The 25,389-nt window shown below is 69.8% G+C and overlaps 3 protein-coding genes across 3 annotated transcripts; 2 read left to right on the top strand and 1 right to left on the bottom strand.

Moving 5' to 3' along the window:
* Positions 1-635: 635 nt before the first annotated feature.
* Positions 636-17,963, bottom strand: SPTBN2 (spectrin beta, non-erythrocytic 2). Its single transcript, XM_084502345.1, has 36 exons — positions 17,896-17,963; positions 15,915-16,067; positions 13,281-13,432; positions 12,439-12,612; positions 12,273-12,364; positions 12,084-12,164; positions 11,850-11,965; positions 11,642-11,754; positions 11,022-11,209; positions 10,820-10,937; positions 10,589-10,747; positions 10,209-10,511; positions 9,971-10,124; positions 9,021-9,891; positions 8,789-8,926; positions 7,949-8,705; positions 7,668-7,870; positions 7,507-7,597; positions 7,148-7,294; positions 6,811-7,074; positions 5,988-6,212; positions 5,815-5,904; positions 5,487-5,741; positions 5,277-5,407; positions 4,962-5,166; positions 4,489-4,863; positions 4,137-4,381; positions 3,896-4,034; positions 3,565-3,649; positions 3,091-3,287; positions 2,857-3,002; positions 2,521-2,596; positions 2,210-2,424; positions 1,598-1,774; positions 1,450-1,492; positions 636-1,137 (listed from the first exon to the last, which is right to left on the bottom strand). The coding sequence occupies exons 2-36, from the start codon at positions 16,057-16,059 to the stop codon at positions 898-900; spliced, it is 7,110 nt and encodes a 2,369-aa protein (XP_084358471.1). The 5' UTR covers positions 16,060-16,067; positions 17,896-17,963; the 3' UTR covers positions 636-897.
* Positions 17,964-19,366: 1,403 nt separating this feature from the next.
* On the top strand, positions 19,367-22,751 carry TOP6BL (TOP6B like initiator of meiotic double strand breaks). The gene is made up of 9 exons (XM_084502349.1): positions 19,367-19,744; positions 19,834-19,889; positions 20,135-20,197; positions 21,246-21,321; positions 21,400-21,531; positions 21,605-21,726; positions 21,822-21,932; positions 22,011-22,109; positions 22,191-22,751. The coding sequence occupies exons 1-9, from the start codon at positions 19,459-19,461 to the stop codon at positions 22,290-22,292; spliced, it is 1,047 nt and encodes a 348-aa protein (XP_084358475.1). The 5' UTR covers positions 19,367-19,458; the 3' UTR covers positions 22,293-22,751.
* Positions 22,752-22,847: 96 nt separating this feature from the next.
* On the top strand, positions 22,848-25,362 carry RCE1 (Ras converting CAAX endopeptidase 1). The gene is made up of 8 exons (XM_084502350.1): positions 22,848-23,076; positions 23,533-23,635; positions 23,723-23,806; positions 23,887-23,965; positions 24,448-24,615; positions 24,703-24,774; positions 24,861-24,923; positions 25,030-25,362. Exons 1-8 carry the CDS (start codon positions 22,865-22,867, stop codon positions 25,242-25,244), a joined length of 996 nt encoding a protein of 331 aa, XP_084358476.1. The 5' UTR covers positions 22,848-22,864; the 3' UTR covers positions 25,245-25,362.
* The last annotated feature ends 27 nt before the right edge of the window (positions 25,363-25,389 follow it).

A 25,389-nucleotide genomic window follows, 5' to 3' on the forward strand; every position in this document is an offset into this window, starting at 1 on the left:
TGGAGGGATCTGGAGGGATCCATTGGGACCCATAGAGGGGGATTTGGGGGATCCATTGGTGACTCACGGGGGGGATCTGGGGGAACCCACTGGGAGCTGGGGGGACTGGGGAGACCCACTGGGAGCCCTGCGGGGGGATCTGGGGGGATCCTTTGGGATCTGGTGGGGAGGCTGAAGGGCTCTCAGCCAGGGGGAAGAGAGGGATCCACGGGGACCCTGCCGGGGGAGTGCTGGGGTGATCCACGGGGATCCGATGGGGCCACAACCGCAGCCGCCAGTGCCCGGCTCTGTCGGTCCTCGTCCGCCCCGTCCCCGTCCCCAACCCGACTCCATCCCCATCCCGTCCCCATCTTTGTCCCCAACCCCCTCCCCTCCTCATCACTGCCCATCGCCATCCCGTTCCCATTTCCATCCTCATTTTTACCCCATCCCCATCCTGTCCCCATCCCTGTCTCTATCCCCTTCCCATCCCCACCCCATCCCCATCTCTATCCCATTCCCACCCTTGTCCCCACCCCATCCCCATCTCGTCCCCATCCTAATCCCTGTCCCCTCCCCATCCCCATCCCATCCCCTCCCCTCCCACCCCATCCCCATCCTCGTCCCCGTCCCCATCACAGTCCGGTGCCCGGGGCTCTCCGGCCTCTTTCTTTTTATTTGGGGGTGGGGGCGGCCGCTTCGAGCGTGGGGACATCACCGGGACGCGGGGGCACGCAGGGACCCCAGGGCGGGGGGGGGAAAACCCCACACCCCCCCCAATGCTGCCCCCAGCCGCGTCCCTCCATCAGCTCGGCCGGTTCGGGGCACCCCCCCTCGACTTGGGGGGACCCTCCCGATTTTTGGGGGACCTCCAGATTTTGGGGGGATCCCCCCTCGATTTTTGCCCCCCCCCCGCCTCTACTTGTTCTTCTTGAAGAAGCTGAAGCGTTTCTCCCTCTCCTTCTCCTTCCCCTCGCGGGCCCGCAGCGGGGGGGGGCCCTCGGTGGGGGCGGGGGGCTGTGCGGGGGGCATGCTCATGGCCCTCGTCATCCCCTTGCCCCCCCCGGCCACCACCGCCGCCCCCCCCGTTTCCCGCGGCCCCCCCGGACCCAGGGCGGCTGCCGCGTGGATCACCCGCAGCCAGGTGCTCATCTCCGCCTGGGGGGGGCACACAGGGGGGCACCATTACACCCCCGTGTGCCCCCCCCCATTTTACCCCCCCACACCCCATTTTACCCCCTTTTTACCCCCTTTACCCCCATTTTACCCCATTTTTACCACCTTTTTCCCCCCTTTTCCCCCCCTTTTAACCCCATTTTTACCCCATTTTACCCCTTCCCCCCCCTTTCCCCGATTTTACCCCATTTTTCCCACTTTTACCCCCTTTTTACCCCGTTTTACCCCCCCACACCCCATTTTACCCCCCCACACCCCATTTTACCCCATTTTCCCCCATTTCCCCCCTCTCACCTCATCCTTAGCCTGGAAGAGGTACTCCTTGCCATCGCTTAGCCTTGGGGGGGGGGGGGGGCAAAGAGAGAGGGCTCAGCGTGGGGTCCTGCCCCCCCCGGCTCCCCAAAACCCCCTTTAGCCCCCCCCCGTGCCCCCCCCGCCGTACCCCAGTTTGAAGACGTGTTTGCGCTTCTTGTAGTCCAGGGCGGGGTGGCAGTGGGCGCCCCGCAGGCTGGCGGGGGGCTCCCCGTGGTAGGGGGGGGCGCCGTGGCTGGCGCTCTTGGCGTCCTTGTAGAAGCTGAGGCTGCCCCCCCGCAGCACGCAGTACACGCTCTGCCACGACCTGGGGGGGTCACGGGGGGGTTAAGGGGGGGTTAAGGGGGGTGATGGGGGGCAATGTGGACGTGGGGGGGGCACAGGGTGGATTTTGGGGGGGTACCTGGGGTGGATTTGGGGGGGGAGGTGGTGTAATGGGGGGGGAACGGAGCTGAAGGGGGGGGCACGGTGTATGTGGGGGGGTCATGGGGTGTATTTTGGGGGGGTACAGGCCTTATTTTGGGAGTGAGGTGGTGTAATGGGGGGGCACGGTGTTGTGGGGGGGGCACAGGGTGGATTTTGGGGGGGAGGTGGCGTAATGGGGGGGGCCACTGTGTACTGGGGAGGGAAAAAGGGCTTATGGGGGGGGGAACATCATATGTGGGGGGGGCACGGGGTGTATTTTGGGGTACAGGGGGCATATTTTGGGGTACATGGGGCATTTTTTTGGGGGGGTCCTCACCTGTTGGGGGCCTTCTTGCCCTGCGCCTCCATCTCGTGCTTGCGGCAGAGGCCGCCCTCCAGGCTCTCGGGGGCGGGGGGGGCACGGGGGGGCAGGGTGGCGGCGTGGGCAGGGTCGGGGGCCGGACCCCCCCGCGGGCGCCCCCCCCGGGGAGACCCCCCCGGGCTGGGGCCTCGCTCCCGGGCCCCGTTGGTGAGCGCCGGCCCCGCTGGCACCTGGGGGGGGGGAGGATAAGAAGGGGGGGGTCCTTTTGGGTGGGGGTCCCCCGAATCTGGGGGGGTGTTGGGGGATTTTTTTGGGGGGGGCTTTACCGGGGCAGCGGCGCTGTCGGGGCAGATCCCATTCACGGCCGGGGCCTCGGGCAGGCGGCTCTGGAGGGCTGGGGGCCTGGGGGGGGGCACAAGGTGGGGTAGGGGGATAGGATGGGACCCCCCCCACCCCAGGAGCCCCCCCCGGTGTCCCCTTCTTCCCCTGGATCCCCCCACCTCCCAAAAAACCCTTACCCCATGGGTACTGCATTCTCCCCCCCCCCCAGGTTGCCCCCTCCCGATCCCAGAACCCCCCCAAATCTGCTTCCCCCCCACAAACCCCCGCCCCCCCCCAAAAACCCCTGTCCCCCCCCCAATCCCTGTCCCCCCCCCCCTCACCTCTGCGCCTCCCCCGTCCCCAACCCATTTTGGGTCCCGGGGGGCACCGCAGGACCCCCCCCAGCCTCAGGCTGCGGGGGGGGCGTGGGCGGCCGCCTCTTCCTCGCCTCCTCCTCCTCGCGCCGCCGCCGCTCCTTCTCCTCCAGCTGCAAGACCGGGGGGTCGCAGGGGGGGGTCAGCACCCCCTAAACCCCCCCGGGGGGGTCCCAGCCGCCCCCCCCCGCCCCCCCTCACCGTGGTGAGGCGCTCGAGGGCGGCGAAGCGCTCCTCCCAGGCGGCGGCCGCCTTCTGGAAGCCCTGGTGGCGCTTGATGAGGTTTTCCACCTCGGCCACGCTGCCCCCCAGCTCGGCCGAGCGCACGATGGGCTCCTGGCTGGCCAGCCACGCCTCGGCCATGCTGGCGTCGCGCCCGAACATCAGCACCTCCAGCACTGCGGGGGGACACGGGGAGGTGGTGGGGAGCTGGAGGAGGAACTGGGAGCACTGGTGGGTGGTGGGGAGGGGGCCGGTGGCGTCACGGTTTGGGTGAGAAGCGGTGCGGGCAGCGGGGTTGGGGAAGGGGTCGTCCCCCGTGGGCTGCACCTCGAGCACTGGGTGCGTTTTTGGGCTCCTCGTTACAGGAAGGACATCGAGGGGCTCGAAATTGGGAGACACGAGGGGACACGGGGGGGTCGGAACACCCCCTGCTCCCCGCCCTGCGGCGCTCACCGATCTGCAGCCAGTCCATCTTCTCCTTCCAGCGCTCGCCGATGTCCCTGCGGCGCTCCTGGAGCTGAGAGAGCTTCTCCGAGATCTGGGGGCGAGCGGTGAGCCAGCGGGGGCATGAAAATAGGGACGGGGACACGGGGATGTGGGGATGGAGGAGAAGGGGTCAGGGACATGGGGACAAAATAGGGACAGGAGCAGATGAGGGGACAGGGACACAGATATAGGAATGGGGGACACAAGGATGAGATAGAATGGGGACAAGGACACGGGATAGGGACAGAATGGGGACATGGACACGGGGCTGGGGACACGGACACGGGGCTGGGGACACCTTGTCGGCAGCGTAGTGCCCCTTGTCCAGCAGCGCCGTGCCCATGGCCACGCAGGCGTCGAAGCTGTCTGCCCGCGCCTCCACCTCCGCCTTGATGCTCTGGTGGTTCTTGATGACCAGGTCGGCCGAGGACACGTCCCTGCGCCACCCCGGGGGGCCGGGACCGGGCTCAGCGCCGCCGCCACGGCCCCCACGGCCCCGTTTCCCCCCCCACACCCCCTTCCCGCGGCCGCCCCCTCACCGCGGGCGCTCCTGGCCCTCGATCTGCAGGCGGACGCCGTCCATCCAGAGCAGCAGGTCGCGCACGGCGCGCAGGAAGCGGAATTTGTCCACGGTGTCCAGGAGCAGCCGGCGCCGGCCCTGGCTGCTGCCCCGCAGCTCGGCCCACGCCTCGCTCACCGCCCGCTCGTGCCGCCGGATGTCGGCCGCCTTCTCCCCGGCGTACGCCTTCTCCAGCCGCGCCGCGTCCTCCTGCACCTGACGGACCTGGGGGCCAAGAGGTGAGGCCGTGCTGAGCCGTGCCATGCCGTGCCATGTCGTGTCACATTGTGCCACCCCGTGCCATGTTGTGCCGTGCTGTGCCACGGGCTCACCTGTGCGCTCAGCGCCTGGATGTCGTGCTCGTAGGTGGTGTGCATGCGCTGCATGGCCTCGGCCGTGTTCAGGTCGCGCCCCACCTCGTCCGGCAGCTGCTTCTGCTTGTGCTGCACCTGCGCCAGGGTCTCGCGGGCGTCGTGGTAGAAGCGGTGCAGCTCGTAGGAGGCCGCCAGCATCTGCGAGCGCGTGTCGATCAGCTCCAGCAGGTCGGCCCAGGCCTCGTTCAGCCCGTCCTTCCACTCGGCCACCGTGGCGTTCTCCGAGTGCCCCGCGGCGATCAGCGCGTCCGCCAGCCCGTTGACGCCGTCCACGCGCTCCTGCCCGATGCTGCTGGTGTCCCGCGAGAACTCCCGGAATTTGTCCCGCAGCATCTGCCGGGGGAGGTGAAGGGACACGTTGGGGACGCCCGCAGGGGACACGGGGGGGGATAGGGACACAGATATAAGCTCCTCAGCCCCGGGGCCCGCACCGTGACGTGCTCGTAGTCCTGGCCCAGCTCGTGGGAGGCCGCCACCACCTCCCGCTCCGAGATCCACTGCTCCAGGTCGTCCACGTCGCGCTTGAGCTGGCAGAGCCGCTGGTGCTCCTGCAGCTTGGCCCGCCGCTCCTCCGCCAGGTCCTTCAGGCTGGCGTACAGCTTGTCCACCTGGCCCTGGCGCAGCGTCAGCCGCTCGCTGCGGGCACGCCGGGCGTCAGGGGGGGTTGCACGGGGCCAGGGGACGCCCCCCCGGGCGGGAGGGGAAGGAAGGAAGGAGGCAGAGGGGACGTGGGGGCCGGCACCCACCTCTCGGGGTGCCCCGCGGCCACCATGTCGCGGCTCTGCACGGAGAGCTGGTGCACGGTGTGCGCGTAGTCCCGCAGCGCCTGCTCCAGCACCAGGTGCTTGCTCACCATGGCCTGGGCGCTCAGCTCATCCTGGAGGGGGGGGCACAGCAGGTCAGGATGTGATCCAGGGGGGGCGCTGAGGGATACGGGACCCCCCCGGGGGCCGTACCTTGGCCTTCTCCTGGGCCATCATGTGCAGCTCCTGCTCGCCCATCCAGGCCTCGGCCTCGGCGGTGTCGCAGTAGAACTGCTGGGCGGCGTGGGCGCGCTCCAGCCGCTGGTGCCGCAGCTCCGCCTGCAGCCGCAGCTCCTGCCAGGCCTCCCGCAGCTCCCGCACCCTCTCGGCCGGGCGCGCCAGCCCCCCCCTGCGCCCCAGCAGCTCCTCCACTCGCGGCTCGTGGCCCTGCAGCTCCTTCTGCAGCGTCTGGGGACGGGGAGATGTGACATGAGTGCGAGGGGGGGCTCACCGTGGCGCCTCCCGGCCCCCCCAGACCCACCTGGTTCTTCTTGATGAGCAGCTGGACCGAGGGCAGGTCCTTGCCGTGGTCGGTGGAGACGGCCAGGGGTCTGCGCTCCTTCACCCACAGCTGCGGGGACAGAAGAGGGGTGAGGACAACAGCAGGAACCCCCCCGAGGGGCACAGGGCTCTCCGCCACCCCCATCCACTCACGATCTCGTCCTCCAGGTCCCGGTTGAACTGGTGCTCCTCCTTGGAGGCCAGCAGCTTGCGGCGGCGCTCGCGGAGGGGCTCGCGCAGCCCCAGGAACTGCTCCTCCACAGCACGCACCTGGCCCTGCACCTCGGCCGCGCTGGCGTCCTCGCGGCTCAGGGCCTGCGCCTGCGCCCGGATCGCCTCCACCTCCTTCTCCCGCACGGCCGTCTGCTTCTCCAGCATCTGAGCGGGGTGCGGGGTGAGTGGCAGCGCCTCGGGGCGCCCCAGCAGCCTCGCACCGCGTCCTTTGGGTGCCCTGATCCGTGCACCCATCCCCGTAGCCCTGTCCCTTGTGTGTCTGACCCCGTGCGCCCAAAACAGAATCACAAAATCACAGAATGACAGAATTTCTAGGTTGGAAGGGACCTCAGGATCACTGAGTCCAACCCCTGACCTAACCCTAACAGTCCTCCACTGAAACATATCACTCAGCTCTACATCCAAACGGCTTTTAAAGCCCTCCAGGGACGGTGACTGAACCCTGGGCAGCCTGTCCCAACGCCTCCCAACCCTTTCCATAAAGAAATCCTTCCCAACATCCCACCTCAACCACCCCTGGCACAACTTTAGCCCATTTCCATCCTCCTGGCACCAGGCACGTGGGAGAACAGACCCACCCCACCTCGCTGCAGCCTCCTTTGAGGTACTTTTGGAGAGCAAAACCCCGCTGCAGCCTCCTTTAGGGTACTCATAGAGACCAAAACCCCACACCCCACGCCCCTGCAGCGACCCGGCGCCCCCGTAGCCCCGTTTCCCTTCTCCCCGTCCCCCCGGGGCCCACCTGCTGCTTGTTGAGCAGGATGTTGACGCTGGTCAGGTCCTTGCCGTAGTCGTCGGAGCGCAGCTGGGCGCGCACGCCGGCGAGCCAGCCCCGCAGCGCGGCGCAGGACTGGGCGCACAGCTCGGCGCGGTTGGCGTCGAAGAGGCGCCGCGCTTTCGTCCGCGTCGTCGTCTCCAGCTCGTCCCACAGCCCCCGCAGCGCCGCCAGCTTCTCCGTCACCACCGCCCCCAGCTCCGGCTTGGCCGCCGCCAGCTGCTGGCCCTCCTGGTGGGGACAGCGGGCTCAGTGGGTCGTGCTGGGGGGGCGGCCTCGTCCCCGGTGTCGCCCCGGCCCCAACCTTGCCCATTTTGTCCAGCCAGCCCTTGTTGGAGGCCAGCTCGGCGGCGAAGGCCTGGTGCTTCTGCCACTTGGTGTGCAGGTTGCGGGCTTCGTCGTAGGACACGTCCTGGGCCGTCAGCATCTTCTCGTTGATCCAGAGCGTGAGCTGTGAGGGGGACAGCGGGGTTGGGGTTGTGATGCTGTGCTGCACCCATCCCATCCCATCCCATCCCATCCCATCCCATCCCATCCCATCCCATCCCATCCCATCCCATCCCATCCCATCCCATCCCATCCCATCCCATCCCCATCCCAGCCCCATCCTCATCCCTTCCCCATCCCATCCCAACCCCATTCCCATCCCCACCCCGTGCTCACCTCCTGCCCGTCCTGCAGGAACCGCTGCAGCTCCCAGTTGTCCCGCAGCCTCCCCAGCAGCTCCTGGGCCGCCTCCCGGTTCTTCTTGTGCCTGCAGCGGGGCCGGGATGAGGACCGGGGGGCTCCCAGCACCCAGCGCCGGCCCGTGGGGGGTCCCTCACCTGCTCTCCACCGAGTCCACCGTCTCCTGCACCTTGTCGGCGTGCGGGCTGCCCTCGGCCAGCAGCTTGCGGCCGGCGGCCACCAGCCCCTGCACGCGCTCGCCGCTGGCCTCCATGGTGGCCATGAAGTCCTCGTGCTTCTTGACGGAGGCCTCAGCGCCCTGCAGCGTGCTGGGCATCTCGCTGTGCGACAGGGCGTACTCCTGCACGGGACACCGGGCGTCACCGCAGCTCCCCGGCACCCCGGCACCACCACCACCGCCGCCTCCCCGGCCGCTCACCTGGGTGCTGAGGACGCCCTCGACCTGCTTGGAGTCGCGGAGGAAGAGCTGGAAGGCGAAGGCTTGGGAGAGGAGCTGGTGGCGGTTCTCCCACATGCGCCCCAGCTCCTCCCAGCCCGTGTCCAGGGCCTCCAGGCGCTGGTGCAGGAAGACGTGCTGCGCGTCCGTCTGCCCCTGCGTCACCTGGCGGCCCACCGCCCGCGTGCTGCGGTAGTCGTCGCCGTAGTGGGCGATCTCCTTGCGGATGCTCTCGTGCTGGCTCAGCAGCCGCTCGGCCTCGGCCAGGGTGGCCGGCACGTCCTCGGAGGCCACGGCCGTCTGGGTGCGGGCCAGCCAGGCCTGGAAGGCGGCCAGGTCCCGCAGGAAGCCCTGCAGCTTGCTGGCCTCCCCCAGCGACTCCTCGCGCCGCCGCAGGCAGCGGCACAGCTCGGCCCACACCGCCTCGATGGCCGCCAGCCGCTCCAGGATGCCGGGCGCCTGCTCCGGGTGCTCGGCCGCCAGCTTCTCCGCCTCGGCCCGCAGGTCCCGCACCTTGCCCTCGATGGCTTCCAGGTCGCGCTCCATGCCCGACAGCTTGCGCTGCAGGGCCATCACCCCGGCCAGGTCGTTGCCCAGCCCCTGCGTCGACTCGATCACCTTCGTCTTCTCCCGCATCCACGAGGTGGTCTCGTTGCACTCCAGGTGGTAATTCTGGATGTTCAGCGCCGAGGTCAGCGCCTCCTTCTTCTGGTCGGCCAGCGCGCGGAACCGCTCCCACCTGCACGGCAGCGGGCTCAGGGGACGGCCGAGCCCCCCCGGAGCCCCCCGCCTACACCCTGGGACCCCCCCGGATGCCCGAACCTGGCGTTGAGCTGCTCGCGGGTGGCGCGGATGCTCTCCTGGTTGCGCTGGTCGGTGGCCAGCAGCTGGTCGGCGATGCGGTTGACGGCGGCGACGCGGGACGCCAGGTTGTTCATCTCCGGCTCCAGCGTCTCGAACCTTGGGGGGGCGACAACCACGGACGAGGTGAGGGCCCGGCGGTCCCCGGGGAGGGCAGGGGGGAGGCTCTGGGGGGCACAGGGGCCGCGCTCACCGCTGCTGCACCACCTCCAGGTCCTCCAGCTTGTCGGGGACGAGCAGGGCGTGCAGCCACTGCTCCTTCTCGCCCACCCAGAGCCCGCAGGCGTCCGCCTCGCTGCGCATGGTGTAGAGGCTGAGGGCGTCCTGCAGCTCCTGCCGCCGCCGCTCCGTCTGCGCCGCCAGCTCCTGGTAGCGCCGCTCCAGCGCCGGCAGCCGCCCGGCCACGCCGGGAGCGCCAGCAAAGGCGGGCGGCAGGGCCCCGGCTTGCTCGTGGAGGGCGGCGATGGCCGGGAGGTGGCTGCGCACCTCCTCCTGCACCTCGCGGTGCTGCCGGGCCAGGCTGCGCGTGGAGTACTCGTCGTGGCCCAGCTCGGGGCTGGAGGCCAGGCGCAGGGCGTCCTCCAGCCAGGCCTCCACGTCGGCCGCCTCCGCCTGGAACTGGAAGAGGCCGGCGGCGTCCCGCAGGCGCCGCTCGCGCTCGGCCGCCAGCTCGCCCAGCGCCCGCCAGCGCCCCTCCACCTCCCGCACCCGCTCGCCCACCTCGCCCGCCCGCGGGTGCCCCTCGCCCGCCAGCCCCCGGCCCCGCGCCAGCGCCTGCTGCAGGGGCCCCGCGCGCCCGCTCAGCTCGTCGCGGAAGGCCGCGTGCTGGCTCAGCAGCCGCAGGGAGCTGGTGAGGTCCCGGCCCACGTCCTCGGAGGAGAGGAGCCGCTCCTGCTCCCGCATCCAGGCCTCCTCCTCCCCCGTGTCCCAGAAGAACTTCCAGAAGCGCCGCGATTCCTCCAGCTTGGCCCGGCGCTGCCCCGCCAGCTCCACCAGCTCCCGGTAGCGCAGCTCCAGCGTGGCCACGCGCTCCCGCACCACCTCCGGCTCGCAGGGTTTGTATCCTGGGGGTGGTCCCATCAGCTCCCTGCTCCCCTGGGGCTCCGGCGGGGGGTCTCGGGGGTCCTGGGGGGCCGCACTCACCCTCTCCGGGCATGGCGAAGCGCTGAGCCGCGGCGCTCACCGCCCGCACCCGCTCAGCCTGCGCCGCGATGTCGGCCTCCACCAGCGCGTGGATCTGCAGCAGGTCGTCCACCCCGTGCAGGTGCTTCCCGAAATCCTGCGACTGCAGCCGGCCCTGCGTGGCAGGAGGGAGTCAAAAACACCCCAGGGAGGGCCGCCACCCACCCAATCACCCCGAAGCCCCCCCCCCCACCGGTACCTTCATCTCCTCCATCCACCCCGCAAGGTGCGCCAGGTCCTGCAGCATCTTCTGCAGCTCGAGGTGCAGCAGCAGCCGCTCGCGGCGGGCGGCCACCAGCTGCCGCAGGAAATCCCAGAGCCGCGCCACGTTGTTGCGGCGCGCCAGGACGCGGCGCAGGTCGTGGTAACGCTCGGCCTCCAGCTCGGCCGCCACCGCGCTCACCGCCTGCACCCGCTCGCTGTAGGCCACGATGTCGGTCTCGATGGCCTCGTGCTTGCGCACCGCCGCCTCCACCGCCGACATGTCGCTGCCGAAATTGTCCTGGAGGGGACAGAGAAGAGGTGAGGACGGGCCGTGGGACTCGGGGACGCGGTGGGGGTGCAGGGGGATGGGGGCACCTGGGAGACGAGGCGCTGGTTCTCGCTCAGCCACGTCTCCCTCATGGCAGCCTTGCGGTCGAAGCGGGCCGCCAGCTGCTCCAGCTTCTCCTGCCGGATCAGCTCGGTGCGCAGCGCCAGCTCCCGCTCGTGCTCCGCTTTCTCCAGGCGCTCCCAGGCCTGCGGGGACGGACACCGGGGTCATTTCTCCCCCCCCCCAGGCACGGCGGCGGCGCCCCCTCCTCGCCAAACCTTGTTGATGTCGGAGATGAGCTTCCCCTCGCGCGGCACGAACACCTTCTGGTTGTTGGCGCGCATGCGGCTCTGGATGGTGAAGAGCAGCACCTCCAGGTTGCCCTTCTCCATGAACCTGGGGGGCACAGAGGCGGCGCTCAGCCCCCCGGGGGGGGGTCCACGCCCGTCTGGGGGGCACGGATCCCGGCGGGGGGCTCACTTGGGGGGCTTCTCCACCGTGCGGTAGGTGTTGAAGGCCTGCAGCTGGTTCTGCACGCCGGCCAGCGCGTTGGCCAGCTGCCGGTCGTTGAGGGTGAGGATGGTTTGCTCGATCCAGCCCAGCAGCTCGCCCGCCAGCGTCTCGTACTTCTCCACCAGCTGCTCCGCCTCCAGCGCCGCGTCCAGCACCTGCGGGCGGCCGTCCGTCTGTCCGTCTGTCTGTCCACCCGTCCGTCTGTCCACCCGTCCATCCGTCCATCTGTCCGTCCGTCTGCCCACCCGCCGCCTCTCCGCGCGCTCATCCCGGCGGCCATCTGCCCCCCTCGCCTTTCTGTCCGTCTGTCCGTCCGTCCCCCACCCCTTCCTTGAGCTGTCCGTGTGTCCTCCCTCCCCCCCCACAGCCGTCTGTCTGTCTGTCTGTCCGCCCCCCTTGTCCATCTGTCCGTCCGTCCACCCCCCTCGTTTCTCCATCCCTCCACCTCCTCCCTCCCTCCGTCTGTCCGTCCGCCTGCCCCCAGCCATCCGCCCCCGTGCTCAGCCTCCTGCTCGCCCCCCCGTCCATCTGTCCATCCGTCTGTCTGTCTGTCTGTCCGTCCCCCGTCCGTCTGTCCGTCCAGGCACCTTCCCGATGCGCTTCCCCTCCACCGCCAGCGCCTTCATCTTGGAGAAGTAGTGGTAGAAGGTGGCCACGTAGGTGATGATGGACTTCTCGTCCGGCTGGTCCACATTGACATCTGGGGGCAGGCGGCTGAGTGGGGCGGCCCCACGACCCCACAGCCCCCCCGGGACCCCCTGGGGACCCCCCGGGACCCCCCGGGACCCCGCTCACCTTCGGGATCCAGCAGCTTGGTGAGGCCCAGCTCGCGCTCGGCCAGGTTGAAGGCGCTCTGCAGGTTGTAGTGCGCGTTGCAGCGCCGCAGCGCCTCCATGTCCACCAGGTCCGGCCTGGGCAGCGGCACAGCCTCGGACCCACGTCCCTGCCCCGCGTCCCCCACCCCAAATCCCTGCCCCCAACACGTCCCCAAATCCCCCTGCCCCCCGGGGACGTCCTCGTGTGCCCCACCTGTGCTTGTGGATGATGGCGTTGAAGGCCAGCCCGTCCCGCCAGCTGGTGGTGAAGTTGTGCACGTTCACGTTCTGGTACCTGCCGGGGGGAAAACTCAGCCCAGGACCCCCCCAGAACCCCCCCAAGACCCTCAGGACCCTCAGGACCCCCCCCAGGACCCCCTTTGGGCCCCCCCGGGGCACTCACCCCGCCGTCTTCATCTGGCACCACAGCAGCAGCGCGTCCTTGGCCGACTTCTTCTCCTTGTTGTCCTCCGTCTCCACGCTGATGTCCTGGATCTGTTTGGGGCCACAGCACGGTGAGGAGACCCCTGCCCAACCCCGGGACCCCCGAGATGACCCCCGAAAATGACCTGGAAGCGCAGGATGATGGTCCAGACCAGGCCGAGGGTCAGGCGGTGGTTGCCGTCCACGATGTCGTGCGAGCCCACGTTCTCCAGGTGCACGCGCTGCTCCTTGAGGAACTGCAGCGCCTTGTCCACGTTCTCCAGGCAGTGGATCCGCATCCGGCCCTTGGTGGGCTTGGGCTGGGCCCCGGGGAGGGGCGGGGGGGGCGTTAAATTGGGGTGGGGGCGGGTGGGGGGGTGGAGGGGGGCGGGGGAAGAAGGGGAGGGCATGGGGACACCCAGGGGGAGAGGACGCGAAGGGGAGAGGGATGGGGACCCCATGGGGATGGGGACACCAGGGGGACACCAGGGGGATGGGGACCCCATGGGGACAACAGGGGGACAGGGACACGAAGGGGACATCATGGGGACTGGGACAAGGACACTGTGGGGACTGGGACAGGGTCACTGGGGGTCAGGGGACACTGGGGGGACACAATGGGGACTGGGATGAGGACACTGCGGGGACTGGGACCCCAGGGGGACGGGGAAGGGGACATGAAGGGGGACGGGGACACCAGGGGGACATCATGGGGACTGGGACAAGGACACTGGGAGGATGGGGACACCGTGGGGACTGTGACAGAGACACCAGGGGTTGGGGGACACTGGAGGGACCCCATGGAGACAGGGATGGGGACCCCAGGGGGACAGGGACGGGGACCCCAGCAGAAGGGGACACCAGGGGGACAGGGGCCACCAGGGGACAGACCCCTCATGGGGTGAGACCCCCGTGGGTCCCAATGATTTTGGGGAGGGGGTCTCCCAGCCGTGCGCCCCCCCCCCACCCCAAAAGGCCCCCCACTCACCAGCTGCTCCCCCGAGAGCACCTCGAGCAGGCGCAGCAGCATGCGGCCGTCCCGCAGGTCGCTGTAGAGGTCCCCCAGGCGGCAGGTGCCGCGCGCCAGGTGCGAGTTCACCCACTTGGTGAAGGTTTTCTTCTGCACCGCCTCCCGTTCGTCTATCGGGGGGGGGCACAGCGCCGTGAGACCCCCCCCCAAGGAAAAATGTTGGGGTAGGAGGCAGCAGAACCTCAAATTTTGGGGGTAAACGGCGCGGCGCAGTGCTAGGAGAGCACCCGGGGATGCTAATCCTAACCCTAACCCTAATCCTAACCCTAAACTCAGCCCCACAAGGGGTGGGGGGCGGCTCTGCCCCCCCCATCAAAATTTTGCCCCCCCCAAGGTTTCGTGGGACCCCCCCCCAAGCCCAAGGAGGGCGCCTGGGAGCCGCTCGTGCCCGGCACCAGCCCCGGATTAGCAGTAAGAGGATTTGGGGCCGGGCTGTGGGGGGCTTGGGGGGGGGGTTTGGGGGTCGTGGGGGGGGATTTTGGGGCTGGGGGGGGGGATTTGGGGGTCGTGGGGGGAGGAATTTTGGGGCTGGGGGGGGATTTAGGAGGGTTTGGGGGGGCTGCAAGCGCCGGGTGCACAACCACGGGCACGCGAGCGTGAGCACGGCGCACACGCGTGTGCCCCCCCCAGGGAGGTGGGGCGGGGGGGGCAGGGCCTTGTTTTTGAATGGGGGGGGGCACAACACCCCCCTCCCCCCCCCCACCCCGCAGCCTCTTCGCTTGGCCCCGAGGCCAAAACAAGAGCCGGGAGGGGGCGGGGGGGGGGGGCTGCAGCCACCCCCCCCAAAAAACGCCTGCCCCCCCAAAAAAAACACACAGAGACCCCAAAAAGTGCTTGCCCCTCCCCGAAAGGGTTTCCCCACCCCCAAAATAAAAAAGGGCTTGCCCCCCCCCGCCCCAAAAAGTGCCGGGGGCGGCGGGCGTCACCCCAGGTCTGGGTGTGCCGGTTTCGGGGTCCGGGGGCGGGGGGGGGGGGGGGCGGTTTCGGGGCCGCCCGTGGGAACCCGACGGCCCCACAGGGTCCGGGGGGGGGGGGCACGGGGTGGGGGGGGGGCTGTGGGAGCCCCCCCCCGAGGTTTCTGAAGGGTGACGGGGAGAGGGGAGGGCGCAGGTGAGGTGTGTGGGGGGGAATTAGGGGGGATTTGGGGGTCTGCGGGAGGGGGCAGGAGGAATTTTCGTGTCTGGGGGGGGGGAATTGAGGCTGTGGGGCCGGGGGGGGGGCGTGGAGTGGGGCGGGGGGGGCACGGAGAGGATGGGGGGGGCACGGAGGGGAAAAGGGGGGGGATCGGGGAGGTGCAGGGCGCTCTGGGGACTTTTGGGGGGGAGTTTGGGGAGAAAGGGGGGGTCCTGGGGAAATGGGGGGGGGCAGGGGAATGGGGGGGGGTCCTGGGGAATGGGGGGGGCCCCCGCCGTGTTCCCCCCCCCCCCAGGTCTCACCTTGCAGCTGCTTGAAGCGCCCCTCCAGGACGCCGCCGGGGGGGGGGGCCGGGCTGCCGGGGGGGCGCGCGGCCATGGCGGGGGGGAGGGGGGTAAAAATTTGGGGAGGGGGGGGCACACGGAGAGGGGGGGGTGGCGGAGGGGGGGGGGCAGAGGCAGCAGCGCGGCGCCGGGCTCGGCCCAGGAGCAGTCGGGCGGCGGCGGGGCCACGGCGTGCGCGGGGCGGGCACGGGGACGTGAGTGTGCACGGGGACACGTGGGGGTGCACGGGGACACCTGGGGGTGCACGGGGACACCTGGGGGTGAGCCCGGTTGCACACGAGCGTGTGCACGCGCGCACGAGCCCGTTTGCACGCAGATAGGTGAGTGTGCACGTCCATGCACACGCATGTGTTGGTGTGCACACGCACGTCTACGTGCACGGGCACGTGTCGGTGTGTATGTGCACGTTGCACACACACCAGTCTGTGCACGTGCACGTCTGCCTGCACACGGGTCTGGGTGCACATGCACGTTGCACACTCATGAGTCTGTTTGCACGTGCACGAATCTGTGTGCACACACACACATCTATCCACATGCGCACAGACCCATTTGCACGCCTATCCCTACGACCCCACGTGCACGCCTACCCCCACGCAGCCCTCTCTGCACACACGTGTGTGCACACGCCGGTGCGTGCACACCTGCAAATGGTACATGTGTGCGAGCAGCCAGGCTGGTGCCAGCGTGCACGCGCAGCCCTTTGCACGTGCACATGCATCCCTTTGCACACGCATCCCCTTGCACACACGTCCCTTTGCACATGCCTCCCTTTGCACAGGCACGTGTCCCTTTGCACACGCATCCCCTTTCACGTGCATCCCTTTGCACACTCACACACATCCCTTTAGCACACACACACGTCCCTTTGCACACACACATGCCTCCCTTTGCACACTCACACATCCCTTTGCACACTCACACGTCCCTTTGCACACTCATCCCCTTACACACACACGCCTCCCTTCGCACACACGTCCCTTTGCACACGCATCCCCTTGCACACTCGCACATCCCCTCTGCATCCATTTCCGCACCCCCCACCCCCCTCCCCGCGCACACCAATGCACGCAGCCACCCTTGCACGCGCGTGTGCCCCCCCCCGGCCCCGTACCGGCCAGGGCCTTGATGCGGGAGCGCTCGAAGCGCCGCGCGGAGCTGCCCTCATGCTCCCAGTCGTCGCCGTCGTCCCAGCGGTTGTTGACGTCGCTGTACTGCTGCTGGATCTCCAGGCTGTCGTAGTCCGTCGGGGACAGCATGGCCGGGCCTGCGGGCACCGCGTCGGGGGGGGGGACACGCTGTGACACCCCCCAGGTAACACCCAGAACACGGGGAGGGGACCCCAAAATACAGGGGGGGGGCTAAAACACGGGGGAGACCCTAAAACTCGGGGGGGGACCCTAAAACACAAGGGGGGGGACCCTAAACCCAGGCAGAATCCTGAAACCCAGAGCGGGGGACCCTAAAACCAAGGAGAAATCCCCAAAACACTGTGGGGGACCCTAAAACCCAGGGGGGGATCCTAAAACTCAGGGGGGGGACCCCAAAACGCAAGGGGAGGGACACCAAAACACAGGGGGGACCCTAAAACCCACGGGGGCACCCCTAAAACTTGGGGGAACCCCTAAAACCTGGGGGGGACCCCCAAAACCAAGGAGAAATCCCCAAAACACAGGGGGGACCCTAAAATACAGGTGGGACCCTAAAACCCAAGGGGGGGACCCTAAAACCCAAGGGGAAACATACAAATCCCAAGGGAGGGACCCCAAAACACAGGGGAAATTCCCAAAACACAGGGAGGATCCTAAAACCCAGGAGGGGACCCTAAAACCCGAGGGGGGGGACCCCAAAACACAAGGGGGGGGGCCCTAAAACCTGATGGGACTGCTATAAACCACAGGGAACCTCCCCAGACCCCAGGGACCCCCCCAAACCTGAGGGACCCTCCCGGGAAAGGGATGGGGACAGGGGGGGCACCCCAAAAAGGACCCGGCAGCATCCCGGGGGTCCTGGCCCCATGGGGGGGGGGTGTCCCAACCCTGTGCCAGGGGGGTCCCCGAACTCAAGGGGGGGGTCTCCAAACTCAGGGGGGGTCCCCAAACCCACGGGGGGGGTCCTCAAACCCACATGGGGGGGGGGAATCCATCCCCACGCTGGGGTCCCTGTCCCCATATTGGGGTGGGGGGCTCCTGTACGGGGTGAGGGGGTCCCCTATGGGGTGGGGGGGTCCCATCCCACCTCCCCCCCCCCGTTACCCTCCTGCCGCCGCCTGTCGGGCTGCGCCGGGCGCTAATGCTCTTAGTGCCGGGATAAATGGCAGGGCCCCCCCCCGCCCCCCCCCCCCCGGACCCCCCCCCGTGGCAGCAGGCGGGGAATCGGGGGCTGGGCACGGGGGGGGGGGGCACGGGGGGGCTGGGCACGAGTGGGAATTGGGGGGGGGAAAGGGGAGGGGGGGTTGGGGGGAAAGGGGGGGTAAATGGGGAGGGGGGGGCAATGGGGGGGTAATGGGGGGGTAATGGGGGGGTAAATGGGGGGGTTGAGGGGATGGGGGGGCTAAAGGGGGGGTGAAGGGAAGGGGGTTGAAGGGGGGGGTCTTGGGGGGGGTTAAAGAGGGGGTTAAAGGGATGGGGGCTTTAGGGGGGGCTTTGGGGGGATTAAAGGGGGGGTTAAGGGGATGGGGGGGCCAAAGGGGGGGTTAAAAGGAAAAAGGGTTAAAGGGGGGGGTCTTTGGGGGGGGGTTAAGGGGATGCGGGTTAAAGGGGGGGGTCCAAGGGAGGGGGTTTAATGGGGAGGTTCCGGGGGGGGGTTAAGGGGAGGTTAAAGGGGGGGGGTTAAGGGGATGGGGGGGGTTAATTTGGGGGGGGGGTTAAATTGGGGGGGGCACACAGGGCCCCGGCACAAAGCGGGGCCGCTGCGGAGCCGCTGCCGCAGTGCCGGGACCGGGGGGGGGGCAATGAGGGGGGGGGGGAACCGGGGATGCCGCAGGGCCCGGGGGGGGGATGCGGGGCCTGGAGGGGGGGGGAATATGGGGAAGGGGGGGGGTTGGGGGGGAATCTGGGGGGGTTTTGGGGTCTTTGCCCCCCCCCAGGCCCTACCTGAGCGGCTCCGCGCACTCCGGCCGGGGGCTGAGGCCGCCGCCGCTCATCACACCCGGGGGGGGCGGGGCCACCGGGAAAAGGGGGGGGGCCACCGGCAAAGAGGGGGGGGCCACCGGTAAAAGGGGGGGGCACCGGTAAAGGGGGGGGGCAACGATAAAAGGGGGGGTCAACGAGAATGGGGGGGGCACCGAGGTGGGGGGGGCGGCCCCGTTCTCCTCCCCCCCCCCCCCCAATTCCCGGTGTCCCCCCCCCCCCGCAGCCCCCCCCCCAAATGGACCCGTCCGCGCCCCCCCCGCCGCGCCGTCGCCATGGCAACAGGGGGCCCGCCGCCGAGGGGGGCGGGGGAGGGGCGGTTCCCATGGCGACGGCCCCCCCGGCAGGCCCCGCCCCCTCCCCCCTCTGTTGCCATGGCGACCCCCGCCCCGGCCCCCCCTCCCCGGCCCCTCCCCTCCGAGCCGCCAGGGGGCGCTGTTGGGGGGGGGGGGGCGCGAGAGATGGACGGGGCTGCGCGAGCGGTGCGGGGGGGGGGGTCTGGGGGGGGGTCCTGGTGGGGGGGTCTGGGGGGGCCTGGGGGGGTTATAGGGTCTCGTGGGGGGGCGGTTCTGGGGGTGTTCGAGCGGGACTGGGGGGGCTCAGGGGGTCCTGGAGGGGTCAGGGAGGGCCTAGGGGGGGCTCAGGGAGGGCCTGAAGAGCGAGGGGGGGTCCAGGAGGGTCCTGGGGGGCTTCAGGGGGGCCTGGGGGGGGCTCAGGGAGGGCCTAGGGGGGTCCAGGAGGGCCCTGGGGGGTTGACGGGGTCCTGGGGGGCCTCAGGAAGGGCCTAGGGGGATCCAGGAAGGTCCCGGGGGGGGGCTCAGGGGGTCCTGGGGGGGGCACACGTGGCCTTGGAGGGGCTCAGGGTGGGCCTAGGGTGCTAAGGGGGAGTCCAGCAGGTCCTGGGGGGGGCTCAGGGGGTCCCTGAAGGGGCTGCAATGGGGGAAGGGGGGCAGATCCTGGTTGGGTGTGGGGTCTGCAGCCCCCCCCGCTTATTTCCCCCCCCCCAGGTGCTGGAGCTGCTCCTGCTGCGCCTGTGCCCCCCCCACGACGAGGAGCGGGCGAGGGGGGGGGCGCTGCTGCTGGCGCTGGTGGTGGAGGGGGGCGAGGAGCGGCCCCGCTGCACCACCACGGGTACTGGGGGGGGTCCCGGGGGGGTCCCGGGTGTGTGGGGGGGTCAGGCACCCCCCCACACCCCCCCCTCAACACCCCCTTGCCCCCCACAGTCGCTGCCGCCGGGGAGCTTTGCCGTGCCCTCCGCTCCGAGGCCCTGTGGGGGGGTAAATTGCCCCCCCCCGCCCCAAATAACCCCCTCTTTTATTTGGGGGGGGTCTGCTAACCGCTACCCCCCCCCCCAGGTGAGGGGGGGGTCCCGGAGCAGCTCGGTGCCCACCCCACCGCTCCCCTCCCCGCAGCCCCCTGCTGCCGCCGGCTGCTGGCTCGAGCCCCATTGCAGGCGGCCTTCCAGGTAAAGGGGGGGGGGCAGGGGGGGCCCCTTTCCTCCCCCCCCCCTCCAGGGGTGACCTTGTTATGGGGGGGGGCGTTTTGGGGACAGCCCCCCCGGGACTGGAAGTAGGGCGGGCGGCTAAATATAGCGGGGCGGCCCCGTTTCTGCCGGGAAAACGGGGCCAAGCAGCCCCCCCCCAAATAAAAATGGGATTTTTTTTTGGGGGGGGGGGGGGTCTGGGTATTGGGGTGCCCCCCCCCAGCCCCATTTTGCTCCCTCCCCCAGGTTTGCCCCCGTCCCGGGATGCCGCGACCCGACTGCGGCGAGCTGCGGCGCTTCCTGCACCGGGCCAGCCTCGTGCACCCCGAGGTGGGGGGCACCCATGGGTGGGGGGGGGGTCCGGAGGGGGGGCAAGGTGTCACTGTCACCACACCCACCCCTCTGTGCCCCCCCCCCAGGTGGAGTTCCACCTCTGCGTCAGCGTGGACGGCACTGTGACCTCGTGGGACCTGGGGTGAGTGAGTGACCCCCCCCCAAAAAAACCAACCCTATATGGGTAAATGACCCCCCCCAAAAAAAAAAAATAGCCCCATATGGGTGAGGGAGTGACCCCCCCAAACCCCCTCCCCCTCACACCAGCTTTGGGGTCACTGGAGGTGGCACCGGCACCATGGGTATGGGGTCACTGCCGTGATCCCAAAGCTGGGGGGGGTCCCGGGGTCGGTCCCAGCCCCGTCCCCTTTTTGTGTCCCCCCCCAGCCCCGAAAGCGCCTGGGAGGGGGCAGGGCTGCGGCTGCGGGCAAACGGGAGGCACTTTGTGAGGTGAGGGACGGGACGGGGTGGGGACGGGGACGGGAACGGGAATGGGGACGGGATGGGGACAGGATGGGAATGGGGACACGGTGGGGATGGGATGGGGTCAGGGGTGGGGACAGGGTGGGAATGGGGTTAGGAATGGGGACGGGATGGGGACAGGGACACGGACTGGGACAGAGACATGGATGGGGACTGGGATGGGGTCAGGAATGGGGATAGGGACGGGAGGGGGTTGGGAATAGGGAAAGGATGGGGATGGGATGGGGACAGGGATGGGGACAGGGTCGGGAACAGGACAGGGACGGTGACAGGGGCAGCACGGTGTCCCCGCCACCCCCGGTACCACTCACCCGGGGTCTCTCCCCCCCTTTTTTTTTTATCCCCCCCAGGCTGGGCCCCCCCGGCGCGGCCCCCCCCTGCTCCCGGCTGCACCCCGTGGCCGCCCCCCCCATCGCCCTGCGCCTGCCCCCGGCCGCCGCCGCCGCCGGGCTGGGGGGGGAGCTCAGCGCCCTCCCCGCCGCCGCCCTCTGCCCCTGCCTGCGCCCCCACCCCAACAGCGGCACCCGGCTCCGAGCCGCAGCCATATCCTGGGGGACGGGGACACGGGGAGGGGGACACGGGGATGGGGTTGGGGACACCAGGACATGGGGACACGGGGAGGGGGACACGGGGACACGGGGACACTGGGATGGAGACATGGGGACATGGGGATGGGGTTGGGGACACCGGGACACGGGGCTAGGGACACAGGGACATGGGGTTGGGGACATGGGGATGGGGACATGGGGACACCGGGGACATGGGGATGGAGACACAGGGACATGGGGACAGGGACACTGGGATGGGGAGACGGGGACATGGGGACGGGGACTTGGGGACATGGGGACACAGGAACATGGTGTTGGGGACACGGGGCTGGGGACTTGGGGACGCGGTGACACAGGCTTGGGACCACAGCCCTGTCCCCCCCCGTTGTCCTTGACGACCCCCCCACATCTTCTGCTGCGACCCCGCGGGGCTCCCGGCCGCCCCGCGCCCCCCCCGCCTGTTCCAGGACCCCTCGTGGCTGGTGGACTGGGACCAGTTCGGCTGCGCCGCCGCCCCCAGCACCCCACCAGCACCCGAGGAAGGTGCAGGGACAGCGGGCAGGGGGGAGGGACACCCAGGGGACCCCCCCTCGAGTGTCACCCCCCCCCTTGTCCCCACAGGGCTGCTGCCCCCCGATGCCACCTACGCCCTGCGCCCAGCGTCGGGGTCCCCCCCTGGGGACGCCCCCCCCCAGACCCTGCTCCTCTTCCTCTTCCTGCGGCACCGCGACCCCTTCCAGCCCTACCAGGCGGGTGCGTGGGGGGCTGGGGGGGGTCCCCTTTTTTTGTCACCCCCCCCCTTTGTCCCATTGTGTCCCCCCCCCAGGGACCCGCCGCCTGCTCCTGGCGCACGCGGAGCCGCTGCTGGGGGGCAACCACCGAGCCCTGACCCGGGGGGTCCGCGCCCTCCTCCACCCGCTGCTGGAGGAGCTCCACCGCAGGGCTCAGGTGGGGGCTTGGGGGGCTTGGGGAGGGTCTCCTCCGACCCCTGACCCCCCCCCCCAAAAAAATAACCCCCCCCCCCCTTGGTCCCTGTCCCGCAGGGCCACCAGCGGCTGCTGCGGGCGCTGCCGGTGGCGCTGGACGCGCTCGGTGCCGTGGTGGCCGCCAGCTCCAGCGCCCGCTTCCGCCGTCGCTGCCTGAGCCTCATGCAGGTGGGGGGCACCCCAAAACCTCCCCGACCCCCCCACAATGTCCCCAAACCCCCCCCCAACCCCCCAGCCCCCCCCCAGGTCGCCGACACCCCGGCGCTGGCCGCGGCCGCCCGCCGGAGCCTGGCCGAAATTTGCCGCCGCCGCCTCCTGCGCTGCGCCTCCTGCGACCCCCCCGCGGTGGGTGAGACCCCCCCCAAATTTCATCCCCCCCAAATTTCATCCCCACCCCCTCTCACCCCCCCCCTTCCATCCCCGCAGCCCCCTGAGGCGCCGGAGCAGGGCGAGGGGCACCCTGGGGCCTCCCCCAGCACGGGGGGTGCCCGGGACCCCCCCCCGGATCCCCAAAATGGGGGGCAGTGAGGGGGCCCCCAGGTGGCCCCCAGTTAGCCCCAGTTCCCCCAGTTGTCACCATTGGTCCCAGTTGCCCCAGTTCTTCCAGTTTCCTCTGCTGGTACCAGTTGCCCCCAGTTCCCCCAGTTAGACCCAGTTCCCCCAGTTATCCCCAGTTAACCCCAGTTGCCCACACTGGTCCCAGTTCACCCAGTTAGACCCAGTTTCCCCCAGTTCTCCCAGTCGTCCCCACTACTCCCAGTTCCCCCAGTTAATCCCAGTTCCCCCAGTTATTCCTGTTTGTCCCAGTTCCCCCAGTTCCCAGTCCCCACCCCACCCTCCGCAACCACCACATGGCCCCGCCCCTTTCCCATAGACCACGCCCCCACTCTTTTGCCACGCCCCCTCCACCAAAACCCCGCCCCTATCCCCGCCCACCACTTTTGGGCCCCGCCCCTTCACCGCAACCACACCCCCACGCCCCTGGATTGGCCACGCCCCTCCACGGCTGACCACGCCCCTCTATGGCTGACCACACCCCCTCCGTGGCTGACCGCGCCCCTGACCACACCCCCCGGCCGTGGCCCCGCCCCCGCCGCGCCATGGCGGTGTCGGAGCCCGCGGGCGGCTCCTCCTGGGCCGCTCCGGGCCGAGCCGGGCCCGCGGCGGCCCCGGGAGCGGCCCCGGGGCACGGAACCGGCCCGGCCCCCGCCGCTGCCGGGCCCGGGGCTTGCTGGGCCGCCGTGCTGGCCTGCCTCAGCCTGGCCTGCTCCTACGTGGGCAGCCTCTACGTCTGGGGCAGCCCCCTGCCGCGGTACGGGGGCACCGGGGGGCACCGGGGGGAGCCGGGGAGGGCTTGGGGGGCACCGGAGGGAGGCTGGGGGGGGTCAGGGGGCTCTGGGGGGAACCGGAGGGGGAACCGGGGGGGGCTGGGGGACACCGGGGAGCTCTGGGTGAGAACGGGGGGAGGGCTGGGGGGCACTGGGAGGGCACCAGGAAGGGCTGGGGTCTTCGGGGGGGGCTCTGGGAGGGGCTGGGGGGCTCTGGGGGCTGGGGGAGAGCTCGGGGGGGGGCACCCGGGGGGTCCTGGGGTTGGGGGGGGGCTGTAAGGAGCCTTGGGGTGTTGAGAGGGGGGCTTTGGGGTGCTGGGGGGGTGTGGGGTGCTTGGGAGTGATTTTTTGGGGTGCTGGAGGGTGGGGGGGGCATTAAGGGTGTTTGGGGGAGGGTTTTTAGGATCTGGGGGGCTCCCCCGCTGACCCCCCCACCGCAGGGACCACCCGTCCGTCATCAAGCGCCGCTTCACCAGCGTCCTGGTGGTGTCGGGGCTCTCCCCGGCCTTCGTCTGGCTCTGGAAGGAGCTGACGGGCATCAAGGTGAGCCTGGGGAGGGTCCCTAAATTTTTTTTCTTGGGGGGGGGCACCCTAATTTTTGCTGATTCTCCCCTTTTCCCCCCCCTTTAGCCAGACACCCCGCTGCCGGCGCTGCTGGGGCTGCGGCTGGAGGGGCTGGTGCCGGCCACGCTGCTGCCGCTGCTGCTCACCATGGTACATGGGGGGGTAGCGGGGGGGCACGACCCCCCCATGGTCCCCCCAGCCCCCTCTGACCCCCCCCCTGCCCTCCCCAGGTCCTCTTTTTGGGACCCCTCATCCAGCTCTCCATGGACTGCCCCTGGCGCTGGCTCGACGGTGTTAGGGGGGCTTTGGGTAAGGGGAGGACACAGGGGGGGGGGGCAGGAATGGGTTTAGGGGGTCTGGGGGTGGGGTTTGGGGGATGTGGGTTTGAAGGCACGGGGGGACAGGTTTGGGGGAGGAAGGTGTAGTGAGTTTTGGGGGTCATTGGGGTGGGTTTTGGTGACACAGGTTGGGTTTTGGGGGTGCAGCGGTAGGTTTGGGGGCAACAGGTGGGTTTTGGGGTCACGGGGCAGGTTTAGGGGTAGAAAATCGGGTTTTGGGGGCCAATGGGCAGCGTTTTGGGGGCACAGGGTGGGTTTTTGGGGCATAAGGGTGCAGGTTTGGGGGGAATTGGATGGGTTTTGGTGACATGGAGTGGGTTTTGAGGACACAGGGACGGGTTTTAGGGGCACAGAGGGGCAGGTTTAGGGGGGTCAGGGGTGTGATTTGGGGGGGGGGGGATGGGGACAGGGGTGGCTTTTGGGGGTGGCAGCGCCTCCCCTCCGTGCCCGCAGACCCCCGGCTGTGGGCGCTGTGCCTGGGGGACGTGCGCTGGCTGCGGAACCAGGTGGTGGCCCCGCTCACCGAGGAGCTCGTCTTCCGCGCCTGCATGCTGCCCATGCTGGTGCCCTGCACCGGCCCCGGCCCCGCCGTCCTCGCCTGCCCCCTCTTCTTCGGCGTGGGTGAGCGCGGTGGGACCCCCCCCCGGGGACCTCCCCCTCCCCAAATTCCCTCTGTGCCCCCCCTTAACCCCCTCCCTCGCTCCCCAGCCCATTTCCACCACGTCATTGAGCAGCTCCGCTTCCGCCAGGGCTCTGTCGGCAGCATCTTCATGTCGGCAGGTACGGCTGGGGGGGGATCCTGGGGGGGAAAATCTGTCCCTATGTCCCCCCCACACACCCCCCACACCCTCCCCTCTCCCCTGCAGCTTTCCAGTTCTCCTACACCGCCCTCTTCGGTGCCTACACGGCCTTCATCTTCCTCAGGACAGGTGAGGGGGCACGGGGCCGGGGCTGGGGGGGTGCAGGGCAGACTGGAGGGGGGTCTCTCTGCCCTGCTGACCCCCCCGTCTGTCTGTCTGTCCGTCCGTCCCGCAGGCCACCTGGCGGGCCCGGTGCTGTGCCATTCCTTCTGCAACTCCATGGGGTTCCCGGCCGTGGGGGCCGCCCTGGAGCACCCCCGGCGCCGGGCCCTGCTCCCCTGCTACCTGCTGGGGGTGCTGCTCTTCCTGCTGCTGCTGCACCCCCTCACCGAGCCCTCCTTCTTCGGGGGGGGGGCCCCCCCGGCCTGCACCCCCCACGCCTGCTCCTGACCCGGGTTTGGGGCGCTTGCCCCCCCCCCAACCCCTCACCGTGTCCCTGACCCCCCCTTTTTATAGGTGCCGCCGCGGAGAGAGCTCTATTTTTGTGATTAAAGTGCTTTTAAGCGTCCCGGTGCGTTGCTGGAGGGGGGGCACC

Source organism: Aythya ferina (genome assembly GCF_964211825.1).
Source record: "Aythya ferina genome assembly, chromosome: 38".
In the NCBI taxonomy this organism is placed as follows: Eukaryota; Metazoa; Chordata; class Aves; order Anseriformes; family Anatidae; genus Aythya; species Aythya ferina.